General features: G+C 50.2%; 2 protein-coding genes across 6 annotated transcripts in view; one reads left to right on the forward strand and one right to left on the reverse strand.

Annotated features, from left to right (window-relative positions):
- TMEM53 (transmembrane protein 53) lies at positions 1-20,791 on the reverse strand. 3 transcript variants are annotated; one of them, XM_025180489.2, is made up of 3 exons: positions 20,449-20,791; positions 8,937-9,049; positions 1-4,367 (listed from the first exon to the last, which is right to left on the reverse strand). In XM_025180489.2, the coding sequence occupies exons 1-3, from the start codon at positions 20,459-20,461 to the stop codon at positions 3,684-3,686; spliced, it is 810 nt and encodes a 269-aa protein (XP_025036274.1). In that variant the 5' UTR covers positions 20,462-20,791; the 3' UTR covers positions 1-3,683. The 3 variants fall into 3 exon arrangements, with proteins under 3 accessions (XP_025036274.1, XP_075791939.1, XP_075791938.1); XM_075935824.1 differs by lacking the exon at positions 20,449-20,791 and adding an exon at positions 11,580-11,763; XM_075935823.1 differs by lacking the exon at positions 20,449-20,791 and adding an exon at positions 11,487-11,614.
- Positions 11,644-20,920, forward strand: part of ARMH1 (armadillo like helical domain containing 1) — a 25,052-nt gene continuing 15,775 nt past the window's right edge. For 2 of the 3 annotated variants that reach the window (XM_075935821.1, XM_075935820.1), the window contains exons 1-6: positions 11,644-11,799; positions 13,996-14,214; positions 15,227-15,295; positions 17,425-17,591; positions 18,934-19,130; positions 20,070-20,154. In XM_075935821.1, coding sequence (XP_075791936.1) covers positions 11,762-11,799; positions 13,996-14,214; positions 15,227-15,295; positions 17,425-17,591; positions 18,934-19,130; positions 20,070-20,154 — 775 coding nt within the window. In that variant the 5' untranslated portion in view covers positions 11,644-11,761. Of the gene's footprint in view, positions 11,848-13,995; positions 14,215-15,226; positions 15,296-17,424; positions 17,592-18,933; positions 19,131-20,069; positions 20,155-20,920 lie in introns of all 3 variants that reach the window. The other variant, XM_075935822.1, reaches the window with a different exon arrangement.

Genomic DNA, 20,920 nt, shown 5'->3' on the forward strand with positions numbered 1-20,920 from the left:
CCAACACTATGGCATTTAATTTCAGAAAAGGGAACTATACAAAAATGAGGTTAGTTACACAGAAATTAAAAGGTACAATGCCAAAAATAAAATCCCTGAAAGATGCATGGAAACTTTTCAAAGACACCATAATAGAGGCTCAACTTAAATGAATACCCCAAATTAAATAACAGTAGGAGAACCAAAAAAGTGCGACCCTTAATTACCAAGGAAAAGAAGCAGAAAGAGATAAAAAGGTATCATGTAGAAAATGGAAGTTAAATCCTAGTGAGGAAAATAAAAAGGAGCACAAACTCTATCAAATGAAGTGTAAAAATATAATTAGAAAGGGGAAAAAGGAATTTGACAAACAGCTAGCAAAACACTCAAAAAGTAAAAGCAAAATTTTTCAGTACGTCAGAAGCAGGAACCCTGCTAAACAACCAGGCTACGAATAGACTACAAGTTTCTTTCGGAAAAAGCTTTTCCAGAAGAGATCTTCCAGACAAACTTTTTTTCAGAAGAATAGTGATAGAAATGTAGCCGTGTTAGTCTGGTGTAGCTGAAACAAAATACAGGACTATGTAGCACTTTAAAGACTAACAAGATGGTTTAAGTGCTACATAGTGCTGTATTTTTTTTTCGGAAGAGAGAGAGTCTACACAGCAAAAGCTCAACGAAACAGCAATGTGCGTTTTCAAAAGATAGCGTCCACATTGATTGGATACTATCTTGCATTTCAGTTGTGATTACTGTGGACAGAGTGGCCACCAGAGCATCTGTGCTTTTTCCTGGAGGCCTCTTCTTTCGAAAAAACACTCTTTTGTGTCCACACACACCTTTTTCTGAAAAAGACTTCTTCCTTGTAGAAAGAGGTTTACCGCTGTTGAAAAAACCCCTCCATTCTTTCGACTCTCTGTCGAAAGAATGCAATACAGGCAGTCCCCGAGTTACGCAGATCCGACTTATGTTACGAACGGGGTTTTTCTCGCCCCGGAGGACGGGAGCGGCGGGATGCCCAGATGCGCCGCGGTCCCGCTGCCCGAATCCTCCGGGGCGAGAAAAGCTGCTCTGCGTCTCCCTGGTCTGCTGGGGGGGAAGGCCCCCCCCAGCAGACCAGGGAGACGGGGAGCAAAGCCGAGGAGCACTCGGGCAGCGGGACAGCCGCGGCACGTCTGGGCTGTCCCGCTGCCCCCGTGCTCCGCAGCTTTGCTCCGCGTCTCCCTGGTCTGCTGGAGACCAGCAGACCAGGGAGACGGGGAGCAAAGCCGTGGAGGACCCGGCCGGCGGGACCGCGGTGCGTCTCGGTCCACCACCCGCGTCTCCCTGGTCTGCTGGGGGGGGGGGGGCGCAGCTAGTGAATCAGGACGCCTGGGGCAGAGCAGCTTGGGTGCTGCTGGGTTGGTCCTGCCCCGGACTTCCTGGAATCAGCCGCTGATCAGTTTCAGCAGCAGCTGACTTGGGACGCCTGGGGTTCTTAAGCTGAATCTGTATGTAAGAACTGGCATCCAGATTCAGCCTGTTGAAACTGATCAGCGGCTGATTCCAGGAAGCCCGGGGCAGAGCAACACTGTCTCGGGCTTCCTGTAGTTAGCCGCTGGTCAGTTTCAGCAGCGGCTGAATCTGGACGCCAGTTCCGACTTACATACAGATTCAACTTAAGAACAAACCTACAGTCCCTATCTTGTATGTAACCCGGGGACTGCCTGTAATCTGCAGTGTAGACATACCCCAGTGAGCCCACTGGACGACGGAGATGCTAAAGAAACACTCAAGGATGATAAGGTCACTTTTGAGAAACTCAATGAAATTTTTGCACCGGTCTTTATGGCTAAAGATGTGAGGAAGATTCCCAAACCTGAGTCATTCTTTTTAGGCGACAAATGTGTGGAATTGTCCCAGATTGAGGTGTCATTAGAGGAGGTTTTGGAACAAACTTATAAACTAAATAGTGATGAGTCACCAGGACCAGATGGCATTCACCCAAGAGTTCTGACAGAACTCAAATGTGAAATTGTGGAACTACTAACTATGGTCTGCAACCTATCTTTAAATCAGCTTCTGTACCTAATAACTAGGGGATAGCTAATGTGAAGCCAATTTTTAAAAAGGGCTTGAAGGGATCCTGGCAATCTGTGGGAGAAAAGTCAACATGGTTTCTGTAAAGGGAAATCCTGCCTCACCACTCCATTAGAGTTCTTTGAGGGGGTCAACAAGCGTGTGGACAAGGGGGATCCAGTGGATATAGTGTACTTAGATTTCCAGAAAGCCTTTAACAAGGTCCCTCACCAAAGGCTCTTAAGCAAAGTAAGATGCCATGGAATAAAAGGGAAGGGCCTCTCATGGATTGGCAACTGGTTAAAAAACAGGAAACAAAGGGTGGAAATAAATGGTCCATTTTCACAGTGGAGAGAGGTAACTAGTGGCGTCCTACAGGAATCCATACTGCGACCAATCCTATTCAATGTATTCAGAAACTAGCAGACTTACCTGGCATTGCCTGGGTCCAGCCCTTGGGAGCACACAGGTCTCCTGCCAGCACACGCCCAGCCAGCTAGGGGCCTGGCCGAGGACAGAACACTAAAACTGGAAGTGACCTCAAGAGGGCATCAAGTCCAGTCTCCTGCCTGCACGGCAAGACCAAGCACTGTCTAGAGCAGGGTTTCCCAACCTATGGGTTGGGACCCAAATATGGGTCGCCATTACCTTTCAAAAGGGTCTCCAGGTGTCTCCCTAGGTGGCTCTTACGGAGCCATTCACACATTTTTTGAATTGCCCTGGGTCACCAAGTCTTCCTGAATTGTCAAAACAGGTCCCCATCTGGAAAAGGTTGGTTACCGCTGGTCTAGACCATCCCTGGCAGGTGTCTGTCTAACCTGCTCTTGAATATCTCCAGTGATGGAGATTCCACAACCTCCCTAGGCAATTTATTCCAGTGTTTAACCACCCTGACAGTGAGGAAGTTTTTCCTAATGTCCAATCTAAACCTCCCTTACTGCAGTTTAAGCCCATTGCTTTTAGTCCTGTCCTCAGAGGCCAAGGAGAACAATTTTTCTCCCTCCTCCTTGTAACAACACCCTTTTAGGTACTTGAAAACTGCTGTCAATGTGACTATAATGCAGGGCTGAGAGAGATAGGGTAGAAATAGGAGAAGACTGGCAATGGGGTGGGGAGTGGGAGAAGGCGGAGACACTGCAGAACTTCTACTGAGCCAGTGTGGGATGGAGGAAACAGCAGAGAAAACAAAACAAGGCTAATCTGAGAGCCGAAGCTGTCAGAGAGGGCCCAGAACTGCCGCAGCATAACAGGAGTTATCAGTGGGTGTCAGAAGGGAGAAGGCAGTGCTCCTCCACACAGCCGTTAACTTGCTCCTTTCTCTGGCCTCCTGTAGCAAAATGCCATCTCCATGAAAGCTCCTGCCCAGCCTCCCATTGACTTCAGAGGGGTCAGGATTTCACCCTTATTATGTAAGTGATTCCCTGTTTTGACTCCCCTGGATCTACTTAGTATCATGGTCTCTGACTGGCCCAACAACGGATCTGGAGGCTTCAGACATCCAGCTGTGCAGTAGCTGTTGAGAAATCAGCGATTCTGTGCCTCCCGCCTCTGGGGAAGGGCAGTGGGTTGAGGATTTTATTGTGAGCAGGGAGCTGTTGAAGAGGCAGCAAGAGAGCAGTTTGTTTCCGGCACGCTCTGTAGGGGCCTTACGCAGGCCTCTGCCTTGGGGAAACCGGTGAGTTTCCAACACAGTCACACATGAAAGACGTGCAGAGGCTGCTGTAATAGGTGGGATATGCCCGCAGGTGACTGACATGAGCAGAGTCTGCGAAGTCCACAGCTCTCACCGCCACGTTGTGCTGCCGCCGTGCTTCAATCATGTGCTCTATGTCACTGGCCAGGATGATCCTATCGCCCTTGGAGTAGAGGTACAGCTCGGGCCACCTCGAGGTCTCCTTCAGCAGGGCATCATAATGGCTCTCGTGGAAGAGCCGAGTCACTGGGTACAGCAGGATCCGCAGCACCAGCACCAGGATAGCGAAGACCATCAGGAGGCAATACTTGAGCAGCACGTTCGTTGATCCCAGGACAGCTGCCAAGGCACGCAGGCTGCCTATCACGTTTCTTCTACCTGGGGCGCTATCAAAAATGGTGCCGGCAACCTTGAGGCTGCTGAACTGCCTCTCCGTGTGGATCAGCTCTAGGATGTAACGGTAAAGCATGACCCCGCCATTGCTGAACACATGAAACAGCAGGGGGTTCTTTTCAATGTTATAGTCAAAAAGCAGCTCCAGGAGCTTCCTAGCTGGGCTCTGGAGGGACCTGATGCCAAAGGGTTCTGTGAAAAACACTGTCTTCCATGGAGCTGTGTAGCGGATAATTGTGCACCCCTGGGAGGAACAGACAGACACACATCATGGCGCACGAAGGAAAGCAAGCAACAAGACAGCACTCCCCATCTGCCACCATGTTCACAGCACTTGCTCTAGAGGACAGAGTGCTGGTCCCTCTCCCTGGTCAGTGCTGGGTCCCCATGAGTGTATCTTTAGTAGAACATCCTGCACAACACTGGTGAAGGAGGAGGAACTGGTAAAACTTAGCCTAATCAAGAGCCTATGTATATGCCATTTTATGGCTGCTTAACATCTGATCCTTTTTTGAAGCTTGCTAATCTCCAGCAATTTAAGCAGATGTGGGGAAGGGGTCATAGCAGATTCCACTTAATAGCCACCTGGATATTTACATCTTCTCGTTAATAGCAACATTTGCTGGACCGATCCTGTCCCATTGACTGTAATGCTAATGAAATTTGGATACTGGCAAAGCCATGCTGATTATTATCAGCAGTAAGAACCCCAACTGCAGGCAGGGTTGTAGGGTTGCAGCCAGGCAAGGAAGTGCTGGTACACACCGTCCCTGACTGCAGCCCTGTAGCCTGCCTCCAACTAGCACACTCCTGAGTTTCCTTCCAGGGTTAGCAGATACCAGAGCTACACTGCTCCTCTCCAGACTGAACCTTACACCCAGGGAAGGAAGCACTGGGACATCTGATCCTTGACCGATTGGGAGCTCAAGAAGACTCACCACAGGGCTCCCATACCCTGTAGAAAGTCCCACCCTCTGGGGTGCATTCCCCTCCCTGCTGCTGCCCTGCCTGCAATGCAGGCTTCCTTTCCTGGCTGCAGCTGACAAAGCTGCTTTCCATGTATTACGACCTGCTGGATAATGTCAGGTTTTGCTGGCCACAAAGGTTTCAACTGTTAATAGCCAGAAGTTACTGCATTTGGTTACACATACTAGAAAACTTGGACAGCTAAGCTCCCATATTTAGATATATATATAGTGTTACTCTGAGCATTCACTTTACTAAGGGAGGGTATTATAAAATCAGGCACCCAGGTGCTGAAGCAATGGGCCCCCCAGAAGTTTCTAAGTAAATGTGGGTGAAGCTAGTTGTAGAAGCACTCAATATTTTACAGTAGCTCAGCAAAGGCATTCCTTGCTATGACTGCTTGAGAAATGCAGAGAAAAAGCATCAAAACAACCCTCCAGAGAATCAAGCATCATCCAGTCCATCCTGACAGGTGTTTGTTTAACCTGCTCTGAAAACTCTCCAATGATGAAGATTCCACAACCTCCACAGGCAATTTATTCCAATGATTAATCTCTGCCTTGTAACAACCTTTTAGGTACTTGAAAATTGCTATCAAGCCCCTGTCTTCTCCTTCCCAGACTAAACAAACCAAATTCTTTCAATCTTCCCTCATAGATCATACATTTTTCAGAGCTTTCAACTTTTTTTTTTTTGCTCTTTTCTAGACTTTCTCCAATTTGTCCACATCTTTCCTGAAATGTGACAATACTCCATCTGAGGCCTAATCTGCACAGAGTAGAGCAGAAGAATTTGTTCTCATGTCTTGCTTAATACACTCCTGTTAATACAACCCCATAATGTGTTCTTTTTTTGCAACACGCTTATACGTTGACTCATTTAGCTTGTGGTCCACTATGTCCCCTAGATCTCCTGCCACAGTACTCCTTCCTAGACAGTCACTTCCCATTTTGTCTGTGCACAACTGATTGTTCCTTCCTAAGTGCAGTACCTTGCATCTATGCTTGTTGAATTTCATGCTACTTATCATTTCTCCAGTTTGTCCAGATCATTTTGAATTCTCCAAAGCATTTACAGTCCCTCCCAGACTGAACCTTGCACCCAGAGGTGCAAGGTACCATCCCAGCGGTATGTCCAGAGAGGATTGGGGAGAAGCGAGGAAGATACATTTTAAATCATCAGAATAGGTGAAAGTATCTGGGTTTTGCATTTATACTCCTGGGCTGTGTCTACACTGGCCACTTATTCTGGAAAATCAGCCACTTTTCCGGAATAAGCTGCGAGCTGTCTACACTGGCCCTTGAATTTCTGGAAAAGCAACAACGCTCTACTGTACAAAATCAGCCGCTATTCCAGAAAAACTATTCTGCTCCCGCTCGGGCATAAGTCCTTATTCCGGAACACTGTTCCAGAAAAGGGCCAGTGTAGACAGCCCAGTAATCTTTTCCGGAAAAAAGCCCCAATCGCGAAAATGGCGATCAGGGCTCTTTTCCGGAAAAGTGCGTCTACATTGGCCACAGACGCTTTTCCGGAAAAAGGGCTTTTCCGGAAAAGCAGCCTGCCAATGTAGACGCTCCTTTTCCGGAAAAACTGAAAACGGAATAGTATTCCGTTTTAAGCATTTCCGGAAATTCATGCCAGTGTAGACACAGCCCTAGTGGGTGCCGCTCCCTTCCCGATCGCTGTTAGAACCCTATGCAACCCTGCATCCCTACCCTCAAGGATCTCTCTCCTCCCCATCGTTTTTCCAGCCATGGAGGACTTGCCAAGAGTGCCATGCCAGCATGTCAATAACGCTCATTTAACCAGCAGGGATGACAGTTGGCCATTAGCCAATACAAAGTACTGTACTGCCCTTCTTTTCCCACTGGCTAAGCAAGCTGCCTCCTCTGGGCTTCCACACATATTATGTCCGAGGCTGGCAGGGGCACTGGGGTCTCCCACATGGTATCACAGAACACACAGCCATCATAATGTACCAGGTGTGACCTCCCTGTTCTGTTTCTGAGTCCATAAGCACCCTATGGCTTAAGTTTCATTTGTAAAGATTCAAAAAGTTCAATTAAGACATCTGGGAATTAGGGAAATAAAATCCAGTAAGAATAAAAAAGCCAACGTAACATAACTGCAGCTAAGTACATAAAAAACCCACCTTCCAAAAGTCTCCCCAATCTCGCCAACCCTCCCATAGTTTATGATTTGAAGCTTTTATTCATACTATGTATAAATATAGCTGGAGCAGTGGCTACATTAAAACTATTCTAGCATCACACCCACAACTAGGCATTTGCAGTTATCAAGCCCTTAGGATATTTGATCATTGGTGCAAAGAGCAGTTTAGTTTTTCTATTTGGAAAGCAGCATGCGGCAGTTCCAATCTAGCCGTGGAGTTCTCAGCACATAGAAAACAGGGACATGAGACAAGAGACCCACAACCCTCACAAGGCACTGTGCTACCAAGTGCAATTCAAATTTTCCATGTTTAATTTTAAAAAAATCCACAGAAAGCAGAATCTTTTTGCAAAAAAGTAGCCCAAACCCAATTTTGTATTAAGATTGCAATGGATTTTTTTTCTGCCAGACATAATTGTGTGGCTTAATCCTTGTAAAGTGCTAAACATTATTCGTGTAAGAATGAGAAAGAAGTTCATTCCCCATAGCTCATTCCATCCCCAGTGTCTCTCCTAACTAGTTCCCTTTAAGCAATCTTAGCAAACTGTGTATTTTAGAATGCAGACACCTATCTTTCTGGCAATGGGACTGAGACACCAAATGTATTTCATGCCTGATACTGAGCAGTTGCATGACAGTGTGGTCAGTAGCAGCTGAGCAGTGAAATGCTGTTACCAATCCTGAGACACCCAACACGTCATTCTCTACTAAAACATACTTTAATTTATGTGTCTCAGATGTCAGGATAAACAACAGCTTAGAGGCTGCCATGTGAGGTTGTCATGCTGGGTAATATTCAAAGTCAAGCTTTAGCATCTATCCTTACAATAGGTTTGGATCCAAAATAAAGTCCATTCTCACGTATTGAGAAAGGGATGAGAAATAACGGGCCTAAATTCCACTAGGCTCAAAAACCAAGAACTTTCCATCGTTCCATGGACCAGAAAAGCAAGATTTTTTTTTAAAGAGACTGATAATAAGAGACAGACACTCAGAACCTTCTACTTCCAGGACATTATTCCAAATCCTGTCCAGCTAATGACCGAACATAGTTACCATCTGATGGTTGTTCCATAAATTGTGTGAAATTAGTTTAAGGGCATCAAATCAATCCCCAGTAGCCAGGCAACCAGATCACAATAACCTGCACACTATTAGATCACAATAACCTGCACACTTATTAGTCTCAGAAGAAAGGCCAGAGGCTGAATAAGCCGTCACTGAACTTGCCTTCAACCCTTACAGTTGGCCCTGCTAGGTCTGTATAGATGTATATTGGTGAAGATGTATGTATGGAGCTTGCACTCTCACTGTCCATGTTTTATCTGGTCTGTAGATAAACAGAGGACAAAGATTTACACAGGTTTAAAAAAAAAAGTCTTAAAAACTTCAGAAACTTAGGAAAAGGCAGAAAAGAATTCATTTTAGGAAGCATTTCCTGCCTCTAGCTTGTATATATAACCAGGATGCTAAAGACATTACGCAGAGAATGTCAACATGCTACTTCAACATGCAAGGAGTTTTCAAACAAAAATAAAGCCCAACACTTTCTTCTGGAGCTTCTTTGGCATCATAAGAAAGGGTAAGGTCTTTTTACCAGGATGGAGGGAAAAAATCCCTCACATAGCCTTGCTATAGCTTTATGTTGGCATAGACAGAGGAACAATCTACTCACCTTCTGATGATAGATGGTGCTGTATTTTGCCAGGTGTTTATCATGGCAGCCACCCCACCCCAGCAGAATTACCACCGGTTGGTTATTTTTGTTTCCCCACTCTGGACTAGAGTCTGAAATAAATCAGGAGATTTTTAAGAAATGAAACTGCCCTTCAGTTCACTAGAGTCAAATCAAAATTACAACCTAACTCCTTAATAAGGATATCAATTTTAACCCTACTCCTGAGCCTCTACTGTAACTACTGTCCTTATAATTGGATTCCTTCGATAGTCTATAAGTGTATCATTTAGCTATTATTACCATATTGTATTACAGTACAAACTAAAATGACAAACCCTACTTCAAACAACTTTTAGTATAAAGGACAAAATGCTATAGGCCAAAGTAGGACACAAATAAGGATGCAAAGATGCTAAAAATTAGAAGCTCACATTATAAATGTTTCTAAAATTCAGGGTTCAAAAAAATCCATTTAGCAGTGGCAAATGGCAGGTTTTCCCTTACTGTACGTGAAGGAAAACAGGTTCATTGATTTTTGGAGAAGTTTACATTTTTATTAAAAAAAAAGTTTCCAGCTCATTTGGCTACGTAAGGCTTATCTACACATGGAATTAGCTCTGACTTTTTAGAAGTGGGTTAAGCAAAGTAGAAACCAAGCATTATTATCCAGAGAAGAAGAGTGTCCACATGGGGAGTTAATTAGGAATAACTCTGTATAGAAAAGTCCAAAGATATTAGTTTTATCTTGTTTTTAAAACACCCCAATAGTGCTCTCAGCCTATTCAAAATAAATAAAAAGACGTGATCATTGTCCCAAAGATTTTCCAATCTGGCATGAGATGCAGTGGAATGAGACTAACAGAGAACAGCTGGAGAGAGACATGGGTCACAGCAACAAGCTTACAGTGGCAGTCTGGCCCTGCCCAGCACGTTGTTTCCATACACAGATCATTCTGCTACGAATAACTCTTGATAATTAACACTCCCAAGCACAAAAAAAGTGATTTAAAGGAGACGGGAATAGGATTATTTGGCTAACAGACACGTGAAATAGAACAATTAAGAGCAAGTCCTTCAAGAGCAACAACCCTACTGCTATGCAGCACTGGGCCACCAGAGACCCAGACTGCACTGTCCATGGGGGCATCAGATAATCACACCCTCCACCTGGGGCATCAGACACCAGCTTCCCGCATACCAGCCCTCTGGGGCACCACCCACCTGCTCCCTTGCCTTATCCCGGGGGGTTCAACAACCTGCCCCACACTGTCTCTCCACCAGGAGCTTCAGGTCCGACACATGCTCCCCTCATCTCTTCTCCAGAGAAAGAAACACCATCCCTGCTCACCTCCTCATTTCTTCCCCCACCAGGGCTACATACACCCACCACCCTCTCAACCCCTTCCACCTCCGGGGCCTCAGACAGTTACCCCCATTGCCTCCTCACTCCTCCACAGGCACTCAGACACCTGCCCCCCCACCTCCTCCTCACTCCCCCCCCCCGGGCCCTCACACACCTGCCCCCCCGCCTCCTCCTCACTCCCCCCCCCGGGCCCTCACACACCTCCCCCCCCGCCTCCTCCTCACTCCCCCCCCCCGGGTCCTCACACACCTGCCCCCCCGCCTCCTCCTCGCTCCCCCCCCCTGGGCCCTCACACACCTGCCCCCCGCCTCCTCCTCACTCCCCCCCCCGGGCCCTCACACACCTGCCCCCCCGCCTCCTCCTCACTCCCCCCCCCCGGGCCCTCACACACCTCCCCCCCGCCTCCTCCTCACTCCCCCCCCCGGGCCCTCACACACCTGCCCCCCCGCCTCCTCCTCGCTCCCCCCCCCTGGGCCCTCACACACCTCCCCCCCGCCTCCTCCTCACTCCCCCCCCCGGGCCCTCACACACCTGCCCCCCCGCCTCCTCCTCGCTCCCCCCCCCTGGGCCCTCACACACCTGCCCCCCCGCCTCCTCCTCACTCCCCCCCCCGGGCCCTCACACACCTGCCCCCCCGCCTCCTCCTCACTCCCCCCCCCGGGCCCTCACACACCTCCCCCCCCGCCGCCTCCTCCTCACTCCCCCCCCCCGGGCCCTCACACACCTGCCCCCCCGCCTCCTCCTCGCTCCCCCCCCGGGCCCTCACACACCTGCCCCCCCGCCTCCTCCTCACTCCCCCCCCCCGGGCCCTCACACACCTGCCCCCCCGCCTCCTCCTCGCTCCCCCCCCCGGCCCTCACACACCTGCCCCCCCGCCTCCTCCTCACTCCCCCCCCGCCTCCTCCTCACTCCCCCCCCGGGCCCTCACACACCTGCCCCCCCGCCTCCTCCTCGCTCCCCCCCCCGGGCCCTCACACACCTGCCCCCCCGCCTCCTCCTCGCTCCCCCCCCCGGGCCCTCACACACCTCCCCCCCCCGCCTCCTCCTCACTCCCCCCCCCCCGGGCCCTCACACACCTGCCCCCCCGCCTCCTCCTCACTCCCCCCCCCGGGCCCTCACACACCTGCCCCCGCCCCGCCCCGCCCGCAGGGCTCGTGGGGACCCGTTGCACGGCCAGCCCGTACCCAGGCGGCCCCCCGCAGGCAGCTCGATGGTACAGCCCAGCTCGCCGCCCCCCATCCCGGCCGCCCCGTGGACCGAACGCCCGCACTCCACACCGGAAGTTGCCGCCTCTCGCGCCGCAGCAGCCAATGGCCGAGATCGAAGTCCGCGCTCTGTGACCTTTCGCCCTGGCAACACACCGCTCCCGGGGCAACAGACCCGCGGCCTAGCAACCGCCTGTCTCCAGCGCCCGCCCACCGTGACGCAATGAGCCTGCCCTGTGGTTTGTTCGGCGCCCATGTCAATCAAGGTGAAGATTCACTCCCTGGAGAGAAGGTGAGAAGGTCTCGTGTCCAATGAGCCCGCCTCGAGAGGGGCCCAGAGGTGGGGGGGCAGGGCTGGGGGTTGACACGTGGGGTGGGTGGGGTAGGGGGGCAGGGCTGGGGGTTGACACGTGGGGTGGGTGGGGGCAGGGGGGCAGGGCTGGGGGTTGACACGTGGGGTGGGTGGGGGCAGGGGGGCAGGGCTGGGGGTTGACACGTGGGGTGGGTCGGTGCTGGGGGGGCAGGGCTGGGGGTTGACACGTGGGGTGGGTCGGTGCTGGGGGGGCAGGGCTGGGGGTTGACACGTGGGGTGGGTGGGTGCTGGGGGGGCAGGGCTGGGGGTTGACACGTGGGGTGGGTGGGTGCTGGGGGGGCAGGGCTGGGGGTTGACACGTGGGGTGGGTGGGGGCAGGGGGGCAGGGCTGGGGGTTGACACGTGGGGTGGGTGGGTGCTGGGGGGGCAGGGCTGGGGGTTGACACGTGGGGTGGGTGGGGGCAGGGGGGCAGGGCTGGGGGTTGACACGTGGGGTGGGTGGGGGCAGGGGGGCAGGGCTGGGGGTTGACACGTGGGGTGGGTCGGTGCTGGGGGGGCAGGGCTGGGGGTTGACACGTGGGGTGGGTCGGTGCTGGGGGGGCAGGGCTGGGGGTTGACACGTGGGGTGGGTGGGTGCTGGGGGGGCAGGGCTGGGGGTTGACACGTGGGGTGGGTGGGTGCTGGGGGGGCAGGGCTGGGGGTTGACACGTGGGGTGGGTGGGGGCAGGGGGGCAGGGCTGGGGGTTGACACGTGGGGTGGGTGGGTGCTGGGGGGGCAGGGCTGGGGGTTGACACGTGGGGTGGGTGGGTGCTGGGGGGGCAGGGCTGGGGGTTGACACGTGGGGTGGGTGGGTGCAGGGGGGCAGGGCTGGAGGTTGACACGTTGGGTGGGTGGGTGCTGGGGGGGCAGGGCTGGGGGTTGACACGTGGGGTGGGTGGGTGCTGGGGGGGCAGGGCTGGGGGTTGACACGTGGGGTGGGTGGGTGCTGGGGGGGCAGGGCTGGGGGTTGACACGTGGGGTGGGTGGGTGCAGGGGGGCAGGGCTGGAGGTTGACACATTGGGTGGGTGGGTGCTGGGGGGGCAGGGCTGGGGTTGACAGGTGGGGTGGGTGGGTGCTGGGGGGGCAGGGCTGGGGGTTGACACGTGGGGTGGGTGGGTGCTGGGGGGGCAGGGCTGGGGGTTGACACGTGGGGTGGGTGGGTGCTGGGGGGGCAGGGCTGGGGATGAAGCAAGTCAACAGGGTTGTATGGACAGATGTCTTGCTTCCTGTGTAGTACCTCCTTTGGCTCCAATTCTACACGCACCCATGCATGTGCTTAACTTTAAGCCCCATTCTGGGACTACTCACAAGCTTAAAGTTAAGCATGTGTGTTTGCATGATCAAAACCTATGTGAATAAACCATCTTTAGCTTCCAGAGTTGTCAATCTGCGCTTTTTACCAGAACTAATTACACTTTAAAATTTGTAAATTTGGGGGCGGGGGACAAAGTGCCCAAATATGTCAAAGAAGTTTGGCAAAATGGGGATCACTGTTTTGAAGGTCACAGCATCTTTTGGGGCTTTCTATGGCTGTTCTCTCCCGTGGATTATTATTTCATTATCCCTCTGCCCCCTGCCCCTGAAAGCTGTGGGCACTTGAAAAATTAAATAATAAGCCATGAGGTAGGATAAATGTCCCAAATTCAAAACCCAGCCTTTCATCATCAAGGCCCTATGCATCGCTGTTCTTATTTCATCCTGCTCACCTTCTGGGAGGGCCTGTCATGTGATCAAATATCCATCCTGCGAAACTAACAGGAATCTAAGATTAAGAAAATTAGCAACATTAAAGTGTTGTATTCACATCTGGGAGGAGACTGCTCTTGTGAAGGTGATCTTGTGAGTCAATCAGGAGATCTGGTTTCTAATCCTAGCTCTGCCACAGATTTACCATGTGGCCTTGGGTAAGTCAGTTAATCTCTTTATTGCCTCAGTTTCTCTAGATGTAAAAATGGGTTAGCAATGTGACTAAAGGAAGACAAGATAACATGAATCAATGTTTGTCAAGTGCTTTTGTGGTTCTTAATTGGAAAGCCCTAGAGAAGGGGAAAGTATCATTCGTGTTGGTGTTGCTCTTCCTTACAGCCTACATTTATCTGTAGGGGTTTCTGTAAGCTTCTCTCTCTCTCCTCAGGACAGCAGTGATCATGACTTCCATAAAGGAGCAGGCAGCCATCAGCAGACTGATGGGGTTCTTGCAGGAATGGGACAATGCTACCAAAGCTGCTCGTAGCCACATTCTGGACAATTTCATTAAGGCGAACCAAGGCAAGACAGGGCCAGAGTTGGAGCTGGAATTCTCCCAGGGAGCCAGCTTGTTTCTGGCCCGCATAACTGCATGGCTTAGGCTGACGTATCTGCTTCCTTGGGTGTTGGCACAAGAGAAGGGAAGATCCTCTCCCAAATGTCCTTTTCCCCAATATGATTTAAGGTAGCTCCCCTCCCCCATGTGGAAATACCTGTGGCCAGCTAAGTAGTTCAGGGAGAAGAGCTCAGCCCGTGAAAGCTGAAATCTGAGGGAAGTTCCACACCAAGAGCATTAGCGTAACGCCTGCTTTCTGTGACATGGAAGTTTTTGGGTTGCTATGCAAGATTCCCCTTGTTTTCTCCTTCTCCTCTCACAGGCCCTATCTCACTACATCATCACATCCTTCTAGCTGAGGACAAAATGTGACTCCCTGCCAAGGCCATCAAAGCTGTCATCAGGGAATCAATTCACACCCGCCGGCTGCGTCTAGATTGGCATGATTTTCCGGAAATGCTTTTAATGGAAAAGTTTTCCGTTAAAAGCATTTTCGGAACAGAGCGTCTAGATTGGCACGGACGCTTTTCTGCAAAAGCACTTTTTGCGGAAAAGTATCCGTGCCAATCTAGATGCGCTTTTCCGCAAAAAAGCCCCGATCGCCATTTTCGCGATCAGGGCTTTTTTGCGGAAACCAAATCTGAGCTGTCTACACTGGCCCTTTTGCGCAAAAGATTTGCGCAAAAGGGACTTTTGCCTGAACGGGAGCAGCATAGTATTTCCGCAAGAAGCACTGATTTCAGACAGTAGGAAGTCAGTGCTTTTGCGGAAATTCAAGTGGCCAGTGTAGACAGCTGGCAAGTTTTTCCGGAAAAGCGGCTGATTTTCCGGAAAAACTGGCCAGTCTAGACACTGCCACCCTGAGGAAGAGTATGCTGCACCCTTGGTGGCTTGTGACCCCGCTGGCCTGGAAAATTAAGGCCTGTTCCCTTTCCCAAAGACAGGTTCCCCAGGTGCAGTCAGTGCCACATATGGGCACCAAGGTGCCAGCCACAGCAGTTGCAGTGACCAGGTTTAATGTGACAGATTGTCTCCGTATTTGTTCCTTAACATTGTCAATCAGCTATATGTACGGAACATACCTAGATCGGCAGCTAAAGTCGATTGGCATCTTCCTGTCAGCTGCAAGTAGGTGAGTATAACTATGTCACTTCAACAAGGATTCTTTAGGGGGTTTGAACATCCCAGAGCTGTACCAGGGTGGGGATTGGGAGGTAAGAGGCCAGTTCTAATATTTTAGTGAGCTTCAGAGGGGTAGCTGAGTTAGTCTGTAACTGGGAAAACTAAAAAAACAATGAAGAGTCTTGCAGCACCTTAGAGACTAACAAAACATGTAGATGGTATTGTTTCAGGCCCATTTCACAAGCCAACTCCGTAGGGAAGCCTCAGAATTTAACTTCATTTACAAGTTTGATTCCTATCACAGAGGTATGAACAAAGACTGGCTGGATGGCCCACTACATTCTACATCCTAATGACATAAAAACCAAACAATGGGTACTTAAATACAGTTAGTACCTTCTCTGTCAGCTTCATGTAGCATGGACACTCTGACTATTTCTTTCACCCTTTTTTTCTTCCTTTTCCTCCTCTTCCCCCCATCCCCTATTTATTTAGAAACTGGACCTTTAATACTCCAATCATCTGAAGAAGTGGGTTGTGCCCACAGAAGCTCATGATCCCATCTACATCAGGGGTCTCCAGTCTTTTTAAGCACAAGATCTCTTTTTGAATTTAAGTGCAGTCCAGGATCTACCTCAAACCCAAATACCCTTACCTCACCTCCTTCCTGCCCCTACTCACTCCATCCTCCCTCCCTCTGGCGGGGCAGAGGGTTGGGGCACAGGCTCTGGTCTTGGGCTAAGGGATTTGGAGTGGGAGGGGGCTCTGAGCTGAGCCTGGAGCAGTGGCTTGGAGTGCAGGAGGGGATTCATGTCTGGGGCAGGGGATCAGAGCTGGCTCCAGCTGGACCCTGCTGACCCCAGGTGGCTCCTGGGGGGTGGTGCAATGGGGATAAGGCAGGCTCACCCCTGCCTGTGGCCCTGCACCACTCCCAAAAGCAGCCAGCAAACTCCATCCCTCCCAAGCTCTGTTGTGCCCCCCCATACTCCTCGTTCTGTGGAGATAGAATACAGGGTAGGAGAGGGGACACCCTGACATCAGCCCCCCCTCGCCTTTTCCCTTCTCTGCTCTTTGCTGCATGCAGGAGGCTCCCGGGGAGAGGCAGCTCCAAGGCATAGGGCAGGAGGTGCGCAGCAGTGCGGAGAGGGGCAACTGAAGTGCTGTGCTTGATCGCCTCTTGGCCAAACCAGTCAGGATCAGCTGTCACAGGCGCCAAGACCTACCAGTCAATCCCCATCGACTGGTTGGTGGCCACTGAGCTACATGTTTTGTTAGTCTCTAAGGTGCTGCAAGACTATTTGTTGTTTTTTGAATTTTATCGTGAGGATTGTCTGGAAAAGGGCAACAAAAGCAGGGATCATGGTCTGTTCCTTTCCTGGTCCCTTTGTGCTTCCCAAGAGGTAATTATCTCCCCTGGTAGCCTGTTGGTAGCCCCTGTATGTGGAAATATCTGTGCTTACCAAGAATACTGTAAACAATACTGTCCAATTGCTCAGTGACGCCCAGAAGTGGACTGATTGCTAGCACACTAGTTAGGGATCCAATGAGCACCCTGTGTATGGAGACCCACGTTCTCTGTGCATGTACTTCAGTACCCAAATGTGGACACTCATGGTACGTTTACACTGCGGTGCTATTTTGGGATACTTCTGGTATCCTGAAATAGCTATTCCACGTCCTGACAGCGTGCCCATTATTTTGAAATATCTTTCGAAATAACCAATGCAGTATTCCGACGTCCCTGTAAACCTTGTTCCACGAGGATGAAGGGACGTTTCGGAATAGCGGGTTATTTTGAAATTTGGTGCTGTATGAAATAAGCTATTTTGATATACACTCAAAATAAGCTACGTAATTTGCATAGCGGAAATTATGTAGCTTATTTCGAGCTAAGGGTGCTGCATAGACGCACCCTCAGAGGTAAATATCTCACCTGGTAGCCTATTGGGAGCCCATCATACTGCCAGACCGCTCATTCATATTGGGGTTCCAAGTCAAGTTCTGGTTCCTGTCCTCTCGGTGGTGGAACGTAGAGGAAAGGAAGCAGGAAGAAGGTTCCCAGTCATCTGGAGATCCAAGGAAGGAAGATTTTGTTCGAAGTGTGTTACGTTTTCTGCTTTGTTCCTCTCATCCCTGTAGCCTCAGGTATCTTATAGAATTTCTGGAGGTTGGAGGCGTTCTGACTCTTCTGGAAATACTAGGGCTAAACCAACTGAAGGAAGCGGACAAACGGGAGTCGATAAAGCTACTCCAACTAGTAGCAAATGCTGGCAGGAAGTATAAGGAGCTCATTTGTGAAAGCTATGGTAGGTGCCATGCCATTCATTGTCTTTATCAATGGAATGGCACACATCCATATAGGCAGGGACATACTCTCTAACCGCCAAACATCAAGGGCTCTTCTCCAAGCTAACCTTGTTCTTTTCACTTTATGGGAGGCCTAGCGATTGGAGATTGTTTTAGATTTTTTCTTGTTGAAAGGAGTTCATAGTCTCAGCCATTGCTGAGGGGTTACATTTAATTCCTCTTCTAATTTTTAAGGAGCCTACTTTTGGTACAGTATTTTTCCTTTGATGTATTTCAGTAGTCATGCTGGATACAACGGCGATGGTTAAGGTAGCAAAAGAATTGCCATTACAACCTGCTGTGTTTACCCAATGCTACCTCTCCACATTTTCTCTCTTGGGGCTATAATTTTCTCTAGTATCTACTGAAAAATCAGGACATTTTCTGAAAAGGGAAAGAGAGATCTTTTCAGATGTTTTTTGAGTCTGGAAAAAATAAATGCTTTTCCCATTGTAAAAAGGAACCCCTCACTACAATCAGTGGGGCTACGTCTACACTGGCCCCTTTTCTGGAAGGGGCATGTAAATTTCACCAGTCGTCGTAGGGAAATCCGCGGGGGATTTAAATATCCCCCGCGGCATTTAAATAAAAATGTCCGCCGCTTTTTTCCGGCTTTTAAAAAAGCCGGAAAAGAGCGTCTAGACTGGCCCCGATCCTCCGGAAAAAGTGCCCTTTTCCGGAGGCTCTTATTCTTACTTTGAAGTAGGAATAAGAGCCTCCGGAAAAGGGCACTTTTTCCGGAGGATCGGGGCCAGTCTAGACGCTCTTTTCCGGCTTTTTTAAAAGCCGGAAAAAAGCGGCGGACATTTTTATTTAAATGCCGCGGGGGATATTTAAATCCCCCGCGGATTTCCCTACGACGACTAGTGAAATTTACATGCCCCTTCCGGAAAAGGGGCCAGTGTAGACGTAGCCTGGCAGATGCTCAAGATTTGAACAACTTCCTCGGGAGTGAGGTAAGTGTGATGGAATCAGGAAAGTGGTGCTCAAGATGCATGGGGCCAGATTAATTGTTGGTGTAAATGCATGTAGTTCTATTTACAGCCACAACATTTTGCCATTCTACACCAACAAAGAATGTAGCCAACTATACTTTAAAAATGCATGTAATCGCTACAGATAAACTCACAAGAATTACGATTACTCCCCATCTCTACCTCTCCAGCAGTGATTAAAATGGGACAGTGTGTCTGATTCATTGTGGATTTCAGCACAATTACCTAGTTACTGTCTAATCTCAGTCAGCTATGTAACTGCCTTGGCTTTCCAACCATGCAATTCAGTGAATCATCTTACACACAGGTGTACGAGCAATAGCTGAGTTTTTGGCCATTTCCAAGTCAGAAGAGACTCAAGAACAAGTGCAAATTCTGTTGGATTCTTTAGGCCATGGCAATCCCAAGTATCAAAACCAAGTATACAAAGGCCTGGTTGCTTTACTGCCATGCACATCCCCCAAAGCCCAACAGCTGTCTTTACAGACCCTCCGGACTATGCAGGTGAGCAGAACAGATGTCATCAAACTGTAGCCCATTTGGGAATACCTGTCTAGGGGTGCATATCCTGTGGAGCAGTGTTTTTGTGGAGGTTTTTTAACTAAGGGAATGAGATTTTGGGTGTTCTTACCTCCTTTAAATTCTCTCTGACCTGGAAATATGCACTCACATAAAAATGCTAGCTGTATGTCAATAAGCCAGGCAACGATAGAGCTAAGCAGTGAGGTAGGTAGCACCTTTGGTGGTCTAATGCTCTTGAATTCTGGCAATCTCTCATTTGAAATTTTAGTCCCTAGGCATCATGGAAGGGTGGGTGTCGCTCCATCCTCAAATCAGTAGGAGCTGGAGCCTTTGCTTTTGAATATAAAATGAATGTCTGTCTCTTCTGTCACCCACCACATGAGAGAGGGGATCACAGACATAGCACTATTAAAATCTGAAATCTGTTCTAGTGTCTCTGTTAGCTGGAGATCAATGAACCTCATACTCAGGCTTAAGGAGTAGTGAGAGACGGCGAGGATTTTATGGAGATCTTTACAAGATTTTGTCTTCCGTTCCCCCACACTTTGCAGAACACTTGTCTGCTTTCACTGTAAGCTCTTTGGGGCAGGGAATTCTCTATCTCTTTTTCTTACTGGGTCCCTGATCCCGATTAGAGCCACTGGGCACTGCCATGTTAAAAATATTAACAATAATGTGCTGCTACACCAAGGCCTGAGACCCCTAACGCTAGACTTACATGGAGTCCTATTCAAGAGTAACTGCTCACCAACCTGGGAAAGGGTTACAGAAACAGCCCAAGAGATGTTTCCCTGAGCCTCTCAGAGCACAGGACCCTGCAGTTTCTCTGTACTTTGAGGATCACGCACGTGCACACAGCAGGGGGCTGAGATGTGTGACAGCCGTGCAGAATAACACCCGCCTTGTTCCTTTCCTTGGCAGGCCATCGTGGGCCCGGCCCATCCCAGCATTGTGAAGGCGGTGCTGGGCGTGCTCCGCTCTGTGCACCTGGAAGTTCAGCACGAAGGTAGGAGCCATCGCTGTACTGCACACCCCTGATGCTGTCTGCCCAGGAGGAACCCAGTTTGGAATCATTCCTGGGGAGGTTAATCTCAGGGGGCCTCCAGAGCCACTTCCCTGGCAGCAGCCACAGCCTAGGTCTACACTGCAGCTTCTTGCACAAGAACATCTCCACACTGCTTTTCCGAAAATGCTTTTAACGGAAAACTTTTCCGTTAAAAGCATTTTTGGAAATTCATGCCAGTGTAGAAGTAGCGGAGGGAGGAAACAGTAACCCAGCTGTGTGTTTGTCAGTACTCACTGCTCAGCTTCATGTCCCAGTATTGCTCGTGCTCTGGCTTTTTCCTCCTGTCCCACAGGGTCCATGTCTCCCACTGCTGCCTGGTAGGAGCAGGGCTCAGGGCTCAGAGCACAGGTCTCTGTAGGAGATTAGTGAGCTAAGCACTGGGGGAGCTGGGGCCAAGCCGCCCGCTCTCTGCTGCCCCAGGGTGGGCTGTGCGTCTCTGCAGGCTTGGGGTGAAGGCTCAGCAGCCCTTGCACCAGCGTTTGCCCGAAGTGACCAGCACCACAAAGCTGCCTGCCCTGCCCTGCCCCACCCCAGGGAAGTGCGGAACGAGGCACCCCCAAGCTCCTGCTCCTGGGCTGTCCCCTCCTCCCCGGAAACCAGCGTGCAGGCTGCGGCTGCGCAGTGTGCCCAGGAATGCTCATTTGCATACCCACAATGCATTGCGCACGGTGACCTGCGACCCTGATCCGTGGGGTAGAGTTTGCTC

This window comes from Pelodiscus sinensis, chromosome 9 (genome assembly GCF_049634645.1).
Source record: "Pelodiscus sinensis isolate JC-2024 chromosome 9, ASM4963464v1, whole genome shotgun sequence".
In the NCBI taxonomy this organism is placed as follows: Eukaryota; Metazoa; Chordata; order Testudines; family Trionychidae; genus Pelodiscus; species Pelodiscus sinensis.

Bases quoted from the DNA above. Each gene is read 5' to 3' on its own strand.
- TMEM53 (XM_075935824.1), bottom strand. From the start codon at position 11,763: ATGGGCGCCGAACAAACCACAGGGCAGGCTCATTGCGTCACGGTGGGC. The intron at 9,050-11,579 runs GTGTGGAGTGCG...GATTTATTTCAG, and splicing joins GCGAGAGGCGGCAACTTCCG to ACTCTAGTCCAGAGTGGGGA. The intron at 4,368-8,936 runs GTGAGTAGATTG...TGTTCCTCCCAG, and splicing joins GCACCATCTATCATCAGAAG to GGGTGCACAATTATCCGCTA.